Source organism: Coregonus lavaretus (assembly GCF_964263955.1).
Source record: "Coregonus lavaretus genome assembly, chromosome: 5".
NCBI lineage: Eukaryota > Metazoa > Chordata > Actinopteri > Salmoniformes > Salmonidae > Coregonus > Coregonus lavaretus.
In genome coordinates this window covers 73,387,441-73,405,981 of record NC_139992.1, presented here as the reverse complement: position 1 = coordinate 73,405,981, position 18,541 = coordinate 73,387,441, and the positions used below count along the sequence as shown (strand labels likewise).

General features: G+C 40.3%; 1 protein-coding gene across 1 annotated transcript in view; it reads right to left on the bottom strand.

The window, feature by feature from the left end:
* Positions 1 to 761: 761 nt before the first annotated feature.
* LOC311128876 (calcitonin gene-related peptide type 1 receptor) overlaps positions 762 to 18,541 on the bottom strand; it is a 53,969-nt gene continuing 36,189 nt past the window's right edge. Inside the window, exons 4-13 of the mRNA XM_084161096.1 lie at positions 11,974 to 12,084; positions 5,270 to 5,382; positions 4,867 to 4,958; positions 4,577 to 4,703; positions 4,189 to 4,342; positions 4,032 to 4,092; positions 3,667 to 3,733; positions 2,741 to 2,959; positions 1,963 to 2,004; positions 762 to 1,044 (exon numbers count right to left, since the gene is read on the bottom strand). Coding sequence (XP_084017222.1) covers positions 823 to 1,044; positions 1,963 to 2,004; positions 2,741 to 2,959; positions 3,667 to 3,733; positions 4,032 to 4,092; positions 4,189 to 4,342; positions 4,577 to 4,703; positions 4,867 to 4,958; positions 5,270 to 5,382; positions 11,974 to 12,084 — 1,208 coding nt within the window. The 3' untranslated portion in view covers positions 762 to 822. The remainder of the gene's footprint in view (positions 1,045 to 1,962; positions 2,005 to 2,740; positions 2,960 to 3,666; positions 3,734 to 4,031; positions 4,093 to 4,188; positions 4,343 to 4,576; positions 4,704 to 4,866; positions 4,959 to 5,269; positions 5,383 to 11,973; positions 12,085 to 18,541) is intronic.

Sequence of the window (18,541 nt, the reverse complement as noted above, 5' to 3'; positions counted from 1 at the left end):
ATTCCGATAGTGAACAGGGTCAATTATATGGAATTTAGAATATATGAACATACAGTAAGTGCCAGACATATACAGAATACAGTGTTTTATAGGCATACTGTTAGCCACTGAGGGGAATGTAAGGTTGATCCTATACATAATTATTCCATAGATTTAAATCAGTGCCAGAACCAAACTTCATAATTGAAGTAACATTCAGTTGTACAGGACAGATATTGGCATAAATGACAATAGTTGATAATGGTAAAGCATGTACCTTTTCACAAGTTATTAACTACCGAAAAGTGACTGTACTGTATATCTGCGTAACTTTGCCCTTAACTTGAGCTTAGATTCAGCTAGAGAAACACAGATAATAGCCTCAGAGAGCCTAGAGTTCATAGTGGTATAGATTGATGTGTATAAAAATAGCCAACAAGGGCGGTTCTTGGTTTGGCACACAGCATGTTACAAATAATACTTTTGGGCAAACACCCAGGCTTTATCTGAACTGATAATATCATAATTTGGATTGTCAAACCTCCTTTTTACATTTTTTATGTACAGTCATGTTGAAAGGACTGCCTAACATTTGAATGCTTTAAGATAAATGATCAGAATATATACATTTGGCTTCCTCTGAAAAGCAGCAAAGAAGCTTCATACATGGATACTTGAAAAAGGGTGCCAAAAAGTGATTCTCACTAAGCTGATAAAAATATTAAGTGCCCATTTCAATGTGTTAATCGAAGGTAGCAAAATTTTATTTTTTATTTATTTTTGTGCATATACAAGTGGCCCAGAGCTTCTGTTGTTAATCCCGTCAGTAGAATCATCCTATCCTCAGTCGAACGGGTTCTCTGATTTTAAGATGGAGGTCTCGATGTCGAGGCAGCCCCCCTTGCCGTTCAAGTGTTCTGTGTGGCTGTCGATGCTGTAGCAGCCCTGGACCTCGGTGATGGACGAAGCTGTGTACGAGGCAGACCGCATGGCATCTGAGTGGGCGAAGGTGCTTCCGAACTGGATACGGTACTGGTTCCAATGTCTCCTCAGAACCCCTTGCACCTACCAAGACACGATTTCGACCATAAGAAAACAGAAAATAAATCAATACAATTAGTAATAAATTACTAGTAATGAATGAACCCTAATTGCAAGACCATCCATGTATCCTAATACAGTATTTGCCTGGCCATCACCCAGGCATTCACAATTACCATATTAACCCTTGACCACTTCATGTGTTCCGTAAAGCAACCCCAATCCAAACACAAATAACTAATTAGGTAAGAAACCCTCTCAATTCAAGGAAATTCGTAAGTAAACAGCAAACCTGGTTTCAAAAAACAAATAATGCAACACCTCACAGCACAACGCCTCTCCCCCATGTGACCTACTTGTTGTGTGTATGTACTGACATTTATGTGTAACTGATAGATGCATACACACACACTTCATGTTAATGTTTTTAAATGTATGTAAATTGTAAAGTATTTTGTCTCTAATGTCTTTTTCGTTATATGTCAGACCCCAGTAAGACTAGCTATCGCCGTTGGCATTGGCTAATGGGGATCTTAATAAATCAAATAAATCAAATCAAATCGGCACTGCTCATACCACTCTGTGGACTGTCCCTTGACTGTCTCTGAATGCCTGCCAATGCTTTAATGATCTTCAATCTGAGAGAATCATCTCCAGAGGCCCACAAGCTCCCATGAAATGCTCTGGAAGGTCAACTTCCCCAGATGCATCCCCAGGTCAGGTCACATCCCGGGTAGGGTTTGCACAGAGGAAGTTGCCTAACCTCGGCTTGATCGCACAGGGAACAGAGGACAAGAATGTACAGGGGAGGAGAGGGTCGCAAAATTTCTTGAAATGGTCACAAAATTCCCTGTGAATAAGCTGCAAGGGAATCCTCCAACCTAGAATTCTTTATCTGGGATTTCAGAAAACCTGATAAATTAATGTGGGTCAGAATCTTACCTCTCCGTTGAAGAAGCAGAAGATGGTGGCCACCAGCAGCCCCTGAGAAAATAAAGCAAACAAGGGAGCCTAGTCAGTGCTTATCTGTGATAAACCCATCGCTTTAACGCCCTGGGAGAATGTCTCAAGCTCTCAAACACCCAAAACAGTCGAGCCGGGGGGCAGAATGCTGATTTTGCCAACTTTGATGCATTTTGGCAGCGGCCCTCTCGAGGAGCATGTAAAACGAGGGCGAGAGAGAGGGGTACAGAGAGAGAGAGCAGGGAAAGAGAGAGCCGTTGTAATGTATGATTTATTGAGCTGATTCAGCCTGGCACGAGAAGGCACCGACTGTACCTCATCATGAGTTGCAGAATTCAACCCTCCTCCTCCCCTCCCAGACAATGATTTATACTTTCTTCCACAGGCCATGAGATAAAGACGCATAAGTCAAAGGCTAATAGGGCGTCGACCTGGTCTTAATCCAATAATAAGAGAACACAATAAGAGACGGTGGCTTCAGACGACTGCGTTTGGCTACTTCAGTTATATTGTGGCAATGGGAATGTTACTGCTGCTTACTTCAGAAGGGGTATGGTTATTCCCCCCCGACACCTTAGTATGCACTTACAGACAGTACATCACTCTGGACAAGAACATCTGCCAAATTACTATGCAGATCATACACGAAAGTCATCCTAACCTTGGTTGGAAATATGGAAGATACATTACCGTAAGCCTAGAAATGTATCATGTTATATGTGAGCTAGGGTAACTAGCAGAGAATAGATAGTCTTACCTGATAATGCATTAAGATGTGCATGATGTAGTCGTAGATCTCAGAGGAGACCCGTCCCTCTGGTTTGTAGGGCAACAGGACGTACTGGATCCCCAGGAGAGGTACCAGAATCAGGGTGGCGCGCACCGCCTTCATGTAGAGGCTGGACTCAGCCTGGTGGGTCACCTTCAGCTTGGTGATCAGGACACGCACAATGTTCAACAGGAAGAACAGGTTCACCTTGAAGGAGATAGAGAGAGAAAAAGGACAGATTTGTCAGAATATAGCCTTTGAGAGGACATGTTTATCCAAAGAACCCTCAATACATAAAGAATATAAGAAATACTGTTCACGACTGTTAACAGTGTGTTTACTTCTTGATGTCAGAAAATTGTGCATTATTTCTTATCCGTTTCTGAACCACGGATAAGTTTATTAGTGGAGAGCGGACTCACACAATATTCATTACAATTCTTGAATTGACTAAACAAGGAGAAAACAGGCAGAATTCCTAAAAATAAAGAAACATCAGCACATCTGATAAAACATGCAGCTCTATACCAGATTGGACACTCAGAAAATAAATGCAAACTACAAGAGGATGCTTGATTGTCCGGTTTCCTTTGAAGACGGACCAGTGGTTTTATCAGGTCATTCCTAGAATGGCAAAGGCACGTTGTTCTGCCAAATGACTCGTGGGCGGGTCACAAATCTATCAACCTACAGGATAGTTCTGTGAAATTATTTATCTAGATATTTGTTTCCTGGGCTAGTTTAACAAAAACAAAGTGTGGTCTCTTTTTGTCCATAGACTACGTTCAAGATAAGGAAACAAAAATGAAAACAACATCCTTGAACACTGCACCCCCTTTCCATTTAAGTTTGCACTCAAGAGAAGCAGGAATATAGCTTTAGTTTTCATGCACCTAAATGTATTACAGACTTACCAACAGAGCAGCGCAGATGGGCCCATGGATGATGTAGAGGAGTGAAGTGTTGGAGCTTATCCAACAACTGTAGGAGGGGAACAGACAAATTAGCATTCAGGGTCTGCCACCTTCTTTTATGGTTTAAATTTGATTTAACAGGAGCTGCTTACAGGAAATATATTCACAAAATTGGATTGAAAACTCTAGAAGTGTGCCAACAGGATTCTAATAGGCAATATATACAGGGTAGGGAATACTTGTAGCTGTAATAGAAACTCATTACAGCAATTTGCATTATGCTGTATGAATAGCTTGTAGTTTAAGAAATGATACATTCACTGAAAACAATTGTGGTACAAATAAAGTATCAGAACGTAACTCACTTGTCATTGTAGTAGTAACTGCGAGCGATTGCATGTATAGATGCTGGAATTAGAGGAAAGCCTGAAAAACAACAACAGACATCCGTTGTCCGTGTCAAACAGTGTTACTTCCATGAAATAACGTCCAAACTTCACATCAAAATCTTAAGTGACCTACCCCAGCCGAGAAGATAGTACCACATCAAGTGCTGTTTCTCAGCAAACACTGCAACAACGATGAGGGTGTGCAGGTAAATCCCTTCACAAAGCATCCAGAAATAGTTGCAACCAAAAAGATAAAGATGGATAAACTGGGACACTTTACAGCTTGTCTGGAAAAAAGAACATAGGGCAAAAATAAGGACTGTGTTTGATCCAGGGCATGCAGTTTTTCTGTGCTTACTCTTTGAATCTCTAAAGGCAGCAGCAAATTAGCAGTGTGTATACTGCCATTGCATTGGTGTGTGGCTGTAAAATATACATATTAAAATATACATATAAAATGATCAATCTACAAAGACATTATCCATCCATCCATCCACCCACCCACCCACCCACCCACTTACTGGGTTTCTTTGTACCAGCTCCTGGTTATTCGCCACAGCGGTCAGCCAGATGATGGTAATGACCGAGTTCAATACAAAGGAAAAGAAGAGGTTTTTGTGGAGGGTGATTCGTTGGCAACTTAAACTCCTACACGAAAGGGGAAAGGAGTAGACTTTGTCATTGTGGCGTTAAAAACAGAAACACATGGGAAAAAGTAATTTAGCATCAACTGTCTGTGTCTAAAAACAGATCCAGGAACAAAACCTTTGAGTATTAAATTAGTTATATTGTTTAGTTTGTTTATACTCACTTGAAATAGAAAAATATTCCCAGGGAAATTAATAGGGATGTCAGTGACAATCCGTGACCAATGAGGGCCAAGTAGAATAAATTCATGGCAGTCTGAAAGAGATTAGACACAATAAGCCTAATATTGCCCTGGCATATTATGTGTTCTGAATTCCCTAAACCCAGCTACATGATGGCAATGCATTGATGAATCAATACAAAATGATCTTGTAAGTTAAAGTCACATTGCCCTTATAATCAAAGAGCAAAGAGTATGTTCAAGTGCTTAATGTCCATTCAATCAAAATGGCCATCTGGAAGTTTCTGCAAGAGGGCAAAGTGACATTCCTCACATGCAACAAGCAATTGCGTTTGAATTACTGGAACATCCATTTGAGATTTTTTTTCTCTAGACGGTGACGTACCATTCTGCCTTCATTAGTATGCTCGTTGCATCGTGTGTAGTTGGTCCATGTTCGGTTGCTCTCGGGATGCAGAAACCAGTGGCTGTTGTCACTGCATATTTTTGTCACCATTTCTGTAGAGCATCACATCAAAATATAAGTAGATGAAACTATAAACACAGTCTTCAAAATGCAGAGACCTGAAATTCATCTTCAAACTAGCTCCCCTTTTCTGAAGTTCTTTCCTCGTAGTAATATAATTTGCAAGTGCTTTTAAAGCAACATACAGTTGAAGTCGGAAGTTTACATACACCTTAGCCAAATACATTTAAACTCAGTTTTTCACAATTCCTGACATTTAATCCTAGTAAAAATTCCCTGTCTTAGGTCAGTTAGGATCACCACTTTATTTTAAGAATGTGAAATGTCAGAATAATAGTAGAGAGAATGATTTATTTCAGCTTTTATTTATTTCATCACATTCCCAGTGGGTCAGAAGTTTACATACACTCAATTAGTATTTGGTAGCATTGCCTTTAAATTGTTTAACTTGGGTCAAACGTTTCGGGTAGCCTTCCACAAGCTTCCCACAATAAGTTGGGTGAATATTGGCCCATTCCACCTGACAGAGCTGGTGTAACCGAGTCAGGTTTGTAGGCCTCCTTGCTCGCACACGCCTTTTCAGTTCTGCCCACACATTTTCTATAGGATTGAGGTCAGGGCTTTGTGATGGCCATTCCAATACCTTGACTGTTGTCCTTAAGCCATTTTGCCACAACTTTGGAAGTATGCTTGGGGTCATTGTCCATTTGGAAGACCCATTTGCGACCAAGCTTTAACTTCCTGACTGATGTCTTGAGATGTTGCTTCAATATATCCACAAAATGTTCCTTCCTCATGATGCCATCTATTTTGTGAAGTGCACCAGTCCCTCCTGCAGCAAAGCACCCCCACAGCATGATGCTGCCACCCCCTTGCTTCACGGTTGGGATGGTGTTCTTCGGCTTGCAAGCCTTCCCCTTTTTCCTCCAAACATAACGATGGTCATTATGGCCAAACAGTTCTATTTTTGTTTCATCAGACCAGAGGACATTTCTCCAAAAAGTACGATCTTTGTCCCCATGTGCAGTTGCAAACCGTAGTCTGGCTTTTTTATGGCGGTTTTGGAGCAGTGGCTTCTTCCTTGCTGAGCGGCCTTTCAGGTTATGTCGATATAGGACTCGTTTTACTGTGGATATAGATACTTTTGTACCTGTTTCCTCCAGCATCTTCACAAGGTCCTTTGCTGTTGTTCTGGGATTGATTTGCACTTTTCGCACCAAAGTACATTCATCTCTAGGAGACAGAACGCGTCTCCTTCCTGAGCGGTATGACGGCTGCGTGGTGCCATGGTGTTTATACTTGCGTACTATTGTTTGTACAGATGAACGTGGTACCTTCAGGCGTTTGGAAATTGCTCCCAAGGATGAACCAGACTCGTGGAGGTCTACAATTTTATTTCTGAGGTCTTGGCTGATTTCTTTAGATTTTCCAATGATGTCACGCAAAGAGGCACTGAGTTTGAAGGTAGGCCTTGAAATACATCCACAGGTACACCTCCAATTGACTCAAATGATGTCAGGTAGCCTATCAGAAGCTTCTAAAGCCATGACATAATTTTCTGGAATTTTCCAAGCTGTTTAAAAAGGCACAGTCAACTTAGTGTATGTAAACTTCTGACCACTGAAATTGTGATACAGTGAATTATAAGTGAAATAATCTGTCTGTAAACAATTGTTGGAAAAATTACTTGTGTCATGCACAAAGTAGATGACCTAACCGAATTGCCAAAACTATAGTTTGTTAACAAAAAGTGGTTGAAAAACGAGTTTTAATGACTCCAACCTAAGTATATGTAAACTTCCGACTTCAACTGTAGCTTCTGAAAACTCTGGGGCTTGAATACAAAGGAACGTAGATTGGAAAAGGCATTTTATAAAAAAATTGACAGGACTTTCCCATTCAAAACGACCAAACCAGCTCAGATGGAGGAATGATTGCTGTGTCTGCCTCAAACCCAATGTTTCTCAATGCTGATCCTGGGGGACCCACTGTAGGTTGAATTTCACTATCACTGATATCACTCAATTAGACCAAGGGTCTCCTACTCCCATCCTGGAGAGGCAGCCTATAGGGAGGAGGTCAGAGACCTGGCAGTGTGGTGCCAGGACAACAACATCAGCAAGACAAAGGAGCTGATCGTGGATTACAGGAAATGGAGGGGCGAGCACGCACCCATCCACATCGATGGGGCTGTAGTGGAGCAGGTCGAGAGCTTCAAGTTCCTCGGTGTCCACATCACTAAGGAATTAACATGGTCCACACACACCCATACAGTTGTGAAGAGGGCACAACTGTGTGGGAGGCTGAAAAGATTTGGCATGGGTCCTCGGATCCTCAAAAAGTTCTAGAGCTGTACCATTGAGAGCATCTTGGCTGCATCACCCTTAGTACGGAAACTGCAAGGCGCTACAGAGGGTGGTGAGCACGGCCCAGTACTTCACTGGGGCCGAGCTCCCTGCCATCCAGGACCTCTGTACCAGGCGTCAGAGGAAGGCCCCAAAAAATTTCAAAGACTCCAGCCACCCAAGCCATTGACTGTTCGTTCTGGTACTGCACGGCAAGCGGTACCAAGTCTGGAACCTGAACAGTTTCTACCCCCACTGCTAATCAGATGGCTATACAGACTACCTGCATTGACCTTTTTTTTCAGTAACTCTTGCACTGACTCTATGCACACACACTTTTTTTCTTCACAAACTCTCCCGCACTGACTATGTACACACACTGGACTCTACCCACAAAGTCACACATACTTACACTGACACCCCCTTACACACACACACACATAACACATGCATACTGACGCCACATACACACTCACTTTCTAGTCATTTAGCAGATGCTCTTTTCCAGAGCGACTTACAGTTAGTGAGTGCATACCTTTTCATACTGGCCCCCCGTGGGAATCGAACCCACAACCCTGGCGTTGCAAACGCCATGCTCGACCAACTGAGCTACACGGATGGCCACCACCTACGATGCTGCTATTGTGTATTATCTATCCTGTTGCCTAGTCACTTTACCCCTACCTATAGCTACCTCAATTACCTCATACCCCTGCAAATCAACTCGGTACTGGTACTCCCAGTATGTTATTTTTACTCTTTATTGTTATTCGTTATTCACTATGTCACTATTTCAATATATTTATTTTTAATCTTTAACCCTGCATTGTTGGAAAAGGACCCGTAAGTAAGCATTTCATTGTTGGTCTACACCTATTGTTTACAAAGCATGTGACAAATAAAATGTGATTTGATTTAACATGGTGTGCAGGCTTTTGTTCCAGCCCAGCACTAACACACCAGATAAAACTGGTTGTGGTCCAGACTTATGACCATAATTAGATGATAATTTGAAACAGATGTGCTAGTGCTGGGCTAGAACAAAATCCTGTGGTTTATTAGTACAGCATATCTACTTGGTACCAGTGAACTGGAACACCCTGAATCTGCAATTTTAGAAGTATTCTAAGATAGAACATGACACAGAAGGCACAGAATAAGTTGGAGGAAAAACAAAAAGAAATGGAGGAACTTATTCAAAAAAGATCAAGTGTTATATATTATAAAAATAAAGCGAACTGGATGGAATACGGGGAAAAATAGAACCAAAAAGAATTTACAGAAACTTGTTACAAATGATGGAATCATCCATGATTCACCAAATGACATTTTGAAAGAAGAAACAAAGTACTTTAAGCATATGTTTTCATTTCAGTCTCCTCCATTTCCACTAACTGAAGTTAACTGCAAGGATTTTTTCCCCTATTAATAGTGTAAAATTAACAGCTATACAGAAAGACACAGAGGAGGAACTACTAGATGCAATTAAAGCCTTCAAGTCCAGGAAAACTCCAGGGCTGGATGGCACACCAGTTGAGGTATATCAAATATTTTTCGATGTACTCAAAGGTCCGTTATTATGATGTTTTAACCACTCCTATAAAAATTGTAGACTATCAGACACTCAGCAAGGTCTGATTTGACTATTACTGAAACAGGATCCAGATGGTAAATATAAAGATCCAGTCCACCTTAAACTGGAGACCCCTTACACATCAGTGTTGTGATGCCAAAATCCTAACAAAATGCATAGCGCATAGAATTAAAAAAGGTATTGTCGGGTATTATTCATCCTAATCAGACAGGTTTTTTACATAGACGATACATTGGCGATAAGTTAAGACAAGTACTGGAAACAATAGAACACAATGAAAAATCTGGGAAACTAGGCCTGGTATTCATAGCTGACTTTGAAAAGGCCTTTGATAAAGTACAACTGGAATTTATATTTGAATGCCTGGACTATTTTAATTTTGGAGAATCTCTTATACAATGGTTTAAAGTGATGTATAGTAACCCCAGGTGTAAAATAGTAGGCTGTCCATTATCGGCATATCTATTAATTATGGCCATTGAAATGTTAGCTATTAAATTCAGATCCAACAATAATAACAAGGGGCTAGAAATCCAGGGCTTTAAAAAAAAAAGTCTCATTGTACGCTGACGATTCATGTTTTCTTTTAAATCCGCAATTTGGATCCCTCCACAGCCTCAGAGGATCTAGATAATTTCTTTAACCTCTCTGGATAAAAACCTAATTATGTTAAGTGCACCATATTACGTATTGAATCTCTAAAAAATACAACTTTTACATGATCGTGTAGTTTACCAATAAAATGGTCCAACGGTGAAGTGGACATACTCGGCATTTATATCCCAAAATAAATAAATAAATAAATAATCTCACGACAATATATTTTAATAGAAAGTTTGCCAAAATAGATACGATTTTAACTACCATGGAAAGGACAACACCTGTCTATTTGTGGAAAAATCACCCTGATAAATGATTTAGTCATATCCCAGTTTACCTATTTACTTATGGCCCTGCCTACACCTAATGACTTGTTTTTTTTATTATATGAGCAAAAAATATTCCACTTTATTTGGAACAGCAAGCCAGACTAAATTCAATGGGCCTATTTATATAATGAATATGAATTTGGAGGGCAGAAATGATTAAATATTAAAGCAATGGACCTCTCACTAAAGGCTTCAGTCATACAAAAACTATACTTAAATCCAAACTGGTTCTCTAGCAGAATAGTAAAAATGGCTCACCCCGTGTTCAAGAATGGCCTTTTCCCCTTCATTCAGATTACAACCTCTCACTTTCGGTTATTTGAAAATGAAATCATCTCCAAAATATCGCTATTTTTAAAACAAGCAATAGAAAGCTGGTTGCAATTTCAGTGTAATCCACCAGAAAAGACAGAACAAATATTATGGTTAAACTCAAATATACTAATTGATCATTTTAAAAAAACATTATGGAGGAGGCAAGTTGTGAGAGTGTGATTTGAAAGAGTCAGGCACAAGAGGGTAAATCACAGAATACAGAGTTCATTCCGTAGTACACAGTTACGCTGGATAGACTCAACAGTCCAGTGCGCAAAACAGGCGCACTGGAAAAATACAGGCACACAGGGAAAATATACCCCGGCAATACAAAGTACAGGTAGCTCCACCGAGCTACACTCATCTCACATGAAACAATCACCCAAAAGGACAAGGGGGCAGAGGGAACACTTAAACACATACTAATGAGGAGAATATGAACCAGGTGTGTGTAATTGACAAGACAAGACAAATGGAATGATGAGATATGGAGTGGCAGTGGCTAGAAGGCTGGTGACGACGAACGCTGAAGCCTGCCCGAACAAGGAGGGGAGGCAGCTTCGGAGGAAGTCGTGACACAAGTGGAAAGGGGAGAAGGTAAGGAACTTGTCTGTCAGCACTGCATTAAAGACCAAAATTGGCTTGAATTTAGCTGCGAAGAGAGTCATTTGATCACTTGTTTTGGTACTGCCCATATGTAGCTTGTTTTTGGTCGCAGGTTCAGGAATGGCTGAAAAAATTCAGCATTTACTTTGATCTAACTCTGCAAATAGCACTGCTGGGTGATTTGATAAGTCATAGTCAATCAATCAGTAATATAATAATACTCTTAGCAAAGGTGTTTATCTTTAATTTACAATCTGTAGAAAACTATGAGAATAGAAAGCTTCAGAACTTTTGTGAAACATCACAGCACAATGGAAAAATATATGGCAGCTAGAAAAACACTGGATGGTCTTCAAAGATAGATGGGAGGGGTTAAGGGTAGCTGAAGGCTGGGACTAAAAACAAACAAAAGATAACTACCGGTAATGTAAAATATACTGTCCGTGAAATGTATGTAGTATTTATAAGATGGAAGTGGATACCTAAGTATTATTGTCCATTAGTTTACTCCAATTGGGGGAGGGGTGGTAGGGTTAGGGGAAAATAATAAAGAAGGAAAATATATAAAAATATATATTTTTAATAATATATATTTACAAAAAAATATATGGGAGATTGGAAATGATGCAGACAATTACATTGATAGAAGCCACAATCTGCAAAAACGTTTTTAAAAAGGACAGCACATGACACATCTGAAATAGCTAGAATGATTAAAAGTTACATTTTGGGCATTTAATTGAGCATTGTTGATGGGAGTTATGGGTTGAAATGACATGGGTCCCCTGTCCCCAGGAACTCTAGCCAATGTCATTGGGAACTTCGTGGGCTCACCTGAGGGGTCAAAGTCCTGGAAGTAGTCAGGGCAGTGCTGCTCTGAAGTGAAGCCTGCCTCTGTGTCGTCCCAGCACAGCCACCCATCCCAGGTCCGGTTACACACTGGACCTGCAGCATAGAAACAATCAGAGAAGAAACCTGTTCAAATAAAGCACTGAGAGGTAAGGACACTGACACTGTCTGTTACACAAAGCAGGTCAAGCCAATACGCAGTTTAAATCAATATGCGATGGAAGTACATACAGTGCCTTCAGAAAGTATTCACACCCCTTGACCTTTTCCACATTTTGTTGTGTTACAGCCTGAATTTAAAATCGATTACATTTATATATTTTTTGTCACTGGCCTACACACAATACCCCATAATGTCAAAGTGGAATTAAAAATGAAAATTTGAAATGTCTTGAGTCAATACGTATTCAACCCCTTTGTTTTGGCAAGCCTACATAAAATTCAGGAGGAATAATTTTCTTAACAAGTCACATAATAAGTTGCATGGACTCACTGTGTGCAATAATAGTGTTTACATGATTTTTTTAATGACTGCCTCATCTCTGTACCCCACACATACAATTATCTGTAAGGTCTCTCAGTCAAGCAGTGAATTTCAAACACAGATTCAACCACAAAGACCAGGGAGATTTTCCAATGTGTTGCAATGAAGGGAACCTATTGGATGGGTAAAAATAAAAAAGTATACAGTAAATACCCCTTTGAGCATGGTGAAGTTATTAATTACACTTTGGATGGTGTATCAATACACCCAGTCACTACGAAGATACAGGTGTCCTTTCTAACTCAGTTCCTGGAGAGGAAGGAAACCACTCAGGGATTACACCATGAGGCCAATGGTGACTTTAAAACAGTTACAGAGTTTAATGGCTGTTATAGGAGAAAACTGAGGATGGATCAACAATATTGTAGTTACTCCACAATACTAACCTAATTGACAGTGAAACGAAGGAAGCCTGTACAGAATACAAATATTCCAAAACATGCATCCTGTTTGCAACAAGGCACTAAAGTAATACTGCAACAAATGTGGCAAAGCAATACATTTTTTGTCCTGAATACAAAGTGTTATGTTCGGGGCAAATCCAATACAACACATTACTGAGTACCACTCTCCATATTTTCAAGCATAGTGGTGGATACCTCATGTTATGGGTATGCTTGTAATCGCCATCTCCTGAGTGGCGCAGTGGTCTAAGGCACTGCATCGCAGTGCTAGCTGTGCCACTAGAGATCCTGGTTCGAATCCAGGCTCTGTCGTAGCTGGCCGTGACCGGGAGACCCATGGGGCGGCGCACAATTGGCCCAGCGTCGTCTAGGGGAGGGAATGGCCAGCAGGGATGTAGTTCAGTTGGTAGAGCATGGCGTTTGCAACACCAGGGTTGTGGGTTTGATTCCCACGGGGGGCCAGTATGAAAAATAAAAAATTTATGCACTCACTAACTGTAAGTCGCTCTGGATAAGAGCGTCTGCTACATGACTAAAATGTAAATGTTAAGGACTGGGGAGTTTTTCAGGATAAAAAAGAAACAGAATAGACCTAAGCAGAGGAAAACCTGGTTCAGTCTGCTTTCCACCAGACACTGAGATTAATTCACCTTTCAGCAGGACAATAACCTAAAACACAATGGCAAATTTACAGTTTTTACTTAAATCTGCTTGAAAGAAAGTCTTCAAAATGGTTGTCTAGCCATGATCAACAACCAATTTGACAGACCTTGAAGAATTTTGAAGATAATAATGGGCAAATGTTGCACAATCTAGGTGTGTGAAGCTCTTAGAGACATAGCCAGAAAGACCCACAATCGCTGACAAAGGTGCTTCTACAAAGTATTGACTCAGGGTTGTGAATACTTATGTAAATGAGATATTTCTTCATTTTCAATACACACTGAAAAAAATGGTGCTTTGAATTTACTTAATTAAAATGTGTACATTGGTTCCACATGAATGAAACATGTTAGATAAACACAATTATTCTTTTTCAGTTTACTTATTTTCTTTTTGTCAAGCAAATATAAATTGTTCAAGTAAATGCATTGTAATGGAATATAATCAATTTAACATGATTTGGTAAAGCTAATTTTATTTGAATGAAATGTGTAGCTTCAAATGGATTTGATCATGTTCCCTAAACCTGATCACTACTTAACCTGGTAGAGCACGGTGCTTGTAACGCCAAGGTAGTGGGTTCGATCCCCGGGACCACCCATACACAAAAAAAATGTATGCACGCATGACTGTAAGTCGCTTTGGATAAAAGCGTCTGCTAAATGGCATATTATTGTTATTATTATTATTAATAATTAACATTTTATTGATGATATTACTCATTATTATGTAGAACTTTGTTTTGGACAAGGTTCTACATAATTATTAATGTAAGCACAAGATTAAATGCTGCCATTTTCTACCTTAATGTTTGTATTTACACAAATTAATAGGGAAATAAAAAGTTTATGCTAAAGATGTATAACCAAGGAGCAAGAGACCATTTGCGTCAGTGACAAAGAAGGCAAAAGGCATGTGTTTAAAAAATGATACTGTCTTTTTTGTAACGATTCAGTGTTCAATGAATTGCGCAGTTCTAAATCACAATGCTATACATCTGTATTAAATAAATAAGAAGATTTGTCCTAACAATGCATTTTGTTACAAAATGAGGTAGTTATTTTTCATAAGGAGTAACATAGACAAAGAATGAGGTAGGTACAGTGGGGAGAACAAGTATTTGATACACTGCCGATTTTGCAGGTTTTCCTACTTACAAAGCATGTAGAGGTCTGTAGTTTTTATCATAGGTACACTTCAACTGCGAGAGACGGAATCTAAAACAAAAATCCAGAAAATCACATTGTATGATTTTTAAGTAATTAATTTGCATTTTATTGCATGACATAAGTATTTGATCACCTACCAACCAGTAAGAATTCCGGCTCTCACAGACCTGTTTGTTTTTCTTTAAGAAGCCCTCATGTTCTCCACTCATTACCTGTATTAACTGCACCTGTTTGAACTCGTTACCTGTATAAAAGACACCTGTCCACACACTCAATCAAACAGACTCCAACCTCTCCACAATGGCCAAGACCAGAGAGCTGTGTAAGGACATCAGGGATAAAATTGTAGACCTGCACAAGGCTGGGATGGGCTACAGGACAATAGGCAAGCAGCTTGGTGAGAAGGCAACAACTGTTGGCGCAATTATTAGAAAATGGAAGAAGTTCAAGATGATGGTCAATCACCCTCGGTCTGGGGCTCCATGCAAGATCTCACCTCGTGGGGCATCAATGATCATGAGGAAGGTAAGGGATCAGCCCAGAACTACACGGCAGGACCTGGTCAATGACCTGAAGAGAGCTGGGACCACAGTCTCAAAGAAAACCATTAGTAACACACTACGCCGTCATGGATTAAAATCCTGCAGCGCACGCAAGGTCCCCCTGCTCAAGCCAGCGCATGTCCAGGCCCGTCTGAAGTTTGCAAATGACCATCTGGATGATCCAGAGGAGGAATGGGAGAAGGTCATGTGGTCTGATGAGACAAAAATAGAGCTTTTTGGTCTAAACTCCACTCGCCGTGTTTGGAGGAAGAAGAAAGATGAGTACAACCACAAGAACACCATCCCAACCGTGAAGCATGGAGGTGGAAACATCATTCTTTGGGGATGCTTTTCTGCAAAGGGGACAGGACGACTGCACCGTATTGAGGGGAGGATGGATGGGGCCATGTATCGCGAGATCTTGGCCAACAACCTCCTTCCCTCAGTAAGAGCATTGAAGATGGGTCGTGGCTGGGTTTTCCAGCATGACAACGACCCGAAACACACAGCCAGGGCAACTAAGGAGTGGCTCCGTAAGAAGCATCTCAAGGTCCTGGAGTGGCCTAGCCAGTCTCCAGACCTGAACCCAATAGAAAATCTTTGGAGGGAGCTGAAAGTCCGTATTGCCAGCGACAGCCCCGAAACCTGAAGGATCTGGAGAAGGTCTGTATGGAGGAGTGGGCCAAAATCCCTGCTGCAGTGTGTGCAAACCTGGTCAAGACCTACAGGAAACGTATGATCACTGTAATTGCAAACAAAGGTTTCTGTACCAAATATTAAGTTCTGCTTTCCTGATGTATCAAATACTTATGTCATGCAATAAAATGCAAATTAATTACTTAAAATTAATACAATGTGATTTTCTGGATTTTTGTTTTAGATTCCGACTCTCACAGTTGAAGTGTACCTATGATAAAAATTACAGACCTCTACATGCTTTGTAAGTAGGAAAACCTGCAAAATCGGCAGTGTATCACATACTTGTTCTCCCCACTGTATGTGTACATTTTTGTGCATGTTAATTCTATTGACTAAAAGTCACTACAAAGTGAAACTGAACTTTTTCCATAAGCCGCAAAGACAATTAAGGGCATCTACTCAAAACACCATACAAAATATCTAACAAAATCACGATAGCTCCATCTTTGGACATGCTCATTCTGTTTTGAGTTTTTGTGAACAATATAACAAGTTCAACATAAGTCAAACATACAGTGTGAAACACAACATACAGTCTGAAACACAACACACAACAAAACAGCTCACTGAAACAGCCTGTTTTTAAATGCAACAGCTTTGTTAGAAAGTTTGTCCCCATTTAGTTCCATAAAAACCTTCTGAAAGACTTCAAAGGTGTGGCGGAGCTCAGTAGGGTAACTGAGGTTCATGGCTTACATGAGGCTGAACAGCATTGCAACAGCAAATGTTACGTTGCCCAGATCCTGCAGCACCTTGACGCCTTCAAGGACAATCCCAGTGTCCTCTGGTAACTCACTCACTGCATGGTCTGTGATAATGTAGATCCCCACAGTAGTGTACTCAATGGCTGGCATAGTGGACTCTTCATCCATGCCCTGAACAAGACACAAAGGAAAAACTTGTCAATCATACAAAATGAATCATTCATCAATGAAGTGTTTACAGTTAGGGACTCTAGATTGCAAAATGTATAGCTCATGAAGCGCAAGAGCATGATACAGACAGAAATAAATCAAGACTGGAGTCCTTTTAAGTGTCAACTAAATCAAGAACTGCTGGTAATATTTGAACACCGCCTATTACAAGGCTAAAATTAAAAGTGGTTCTAACCAAGATTTCCATTCTATTTAGATTACATTTGAGACATAGCCAATTTGATCACTGTATTCAGCATTCAAGCAAACAAAAAAAGAAATGGAGTCTTTAATCTGAATAATACAATTCTGAATTAAAACAAAATATGATGGTGGCACGGAACAGGAGTGGAAGAGAAAGAAAAGGAAGGAAACACTTCAATCTATTAACATACCACATATTCCTGAACAAGGTTTTCTGGGTCTTCACCCATATACACACACACTCCCTTTATGGTGCACTCTCATCCCACATCTATGTTGCTATTTTAAGAATGTCTCATTTTGAAGTCAACTTTTGGTTTAGAACCACATATGAATGTGTCTTTTGAAGCATAAGGAATTCTTACATCAGCAATTGGTGCCATGATTGATATGATTCTTCTGCCCAGCTGACCTCCTCTTCTTTGGAACAACTTCAGCAGGTTATCTACGTGTATATCAAGTTGAGAAAGACATTTGGACTAGAGTGGGGTTGTGGTGATTCTCTTAAACTCAGCATTGACCTGAAAATAGTAATTAAACAAATTAGATTAAAAACTCCAGAAAGGAAAATAGACGAGATGATCACACAAGCAGCAAACTAGAGGAAGATAAATAACTAGGCAGCCAGCACAAATGGTGATACCTCTGAATAAGGCTCACTTATGTGGCAAGCTGAGGGAAAATAATCTTCTACCTTCACCAAATCCCAGATAACATACCTAATAGATCAACAATAAGACAAGCATGGCTAACTTACCTCAATGACTTCAAAGAGCGCAGGCCATCTTGCCATGAAGTCCTCTACCACGGACAACTTCATGTCTCTTGTATGCAAACGTTTTCTCCATTTTGAACTTCACTGTCTCTCTGTTATTCCTTTTCTTCACATCGGAGAGTAGAGCTTTTCGCATGTCCTCAAGGCTCTCTTCTGTTTCTCCTGAGGGATATGTGGGGCAAAAGTTCATTTCTGCTCTCTTTGCCTTTTTAACACCATAGGCTGCACTTGACTTCCCTGCAGGTTTGTGCTTCAAGGAGTTTGTCACCTCTGGACATCCCAGTCTTCTCAGGCGAGTGCGGTAGTTTGCCAGTTTGTATTTCAAACTGCTTTTCCATCCGCCACATCCAGTGAAGGAATACTTCTCAGTCAAACATGGATGCTTCTTGATTAGACTCTGCAACCTGTTGCATCTCTCCATCAGTGGCATAACCTTTATACTGGACAATTTCTTGCAACAAGCCGTTGCGTATGTCTGACTTCAACTTAGGCTCTGGAACAAGTAGAGTGCAACTTTCAAGGTAAGCTGAATTGGCCTGCTGAAGTTTTATCTCAGCATCATAGGAGAATCTAGGCACACAGAACAAAGTAGGCCAAGAGGACCGTGAGCTAGTAGACTCTGGAAAAGACAGTATGTCA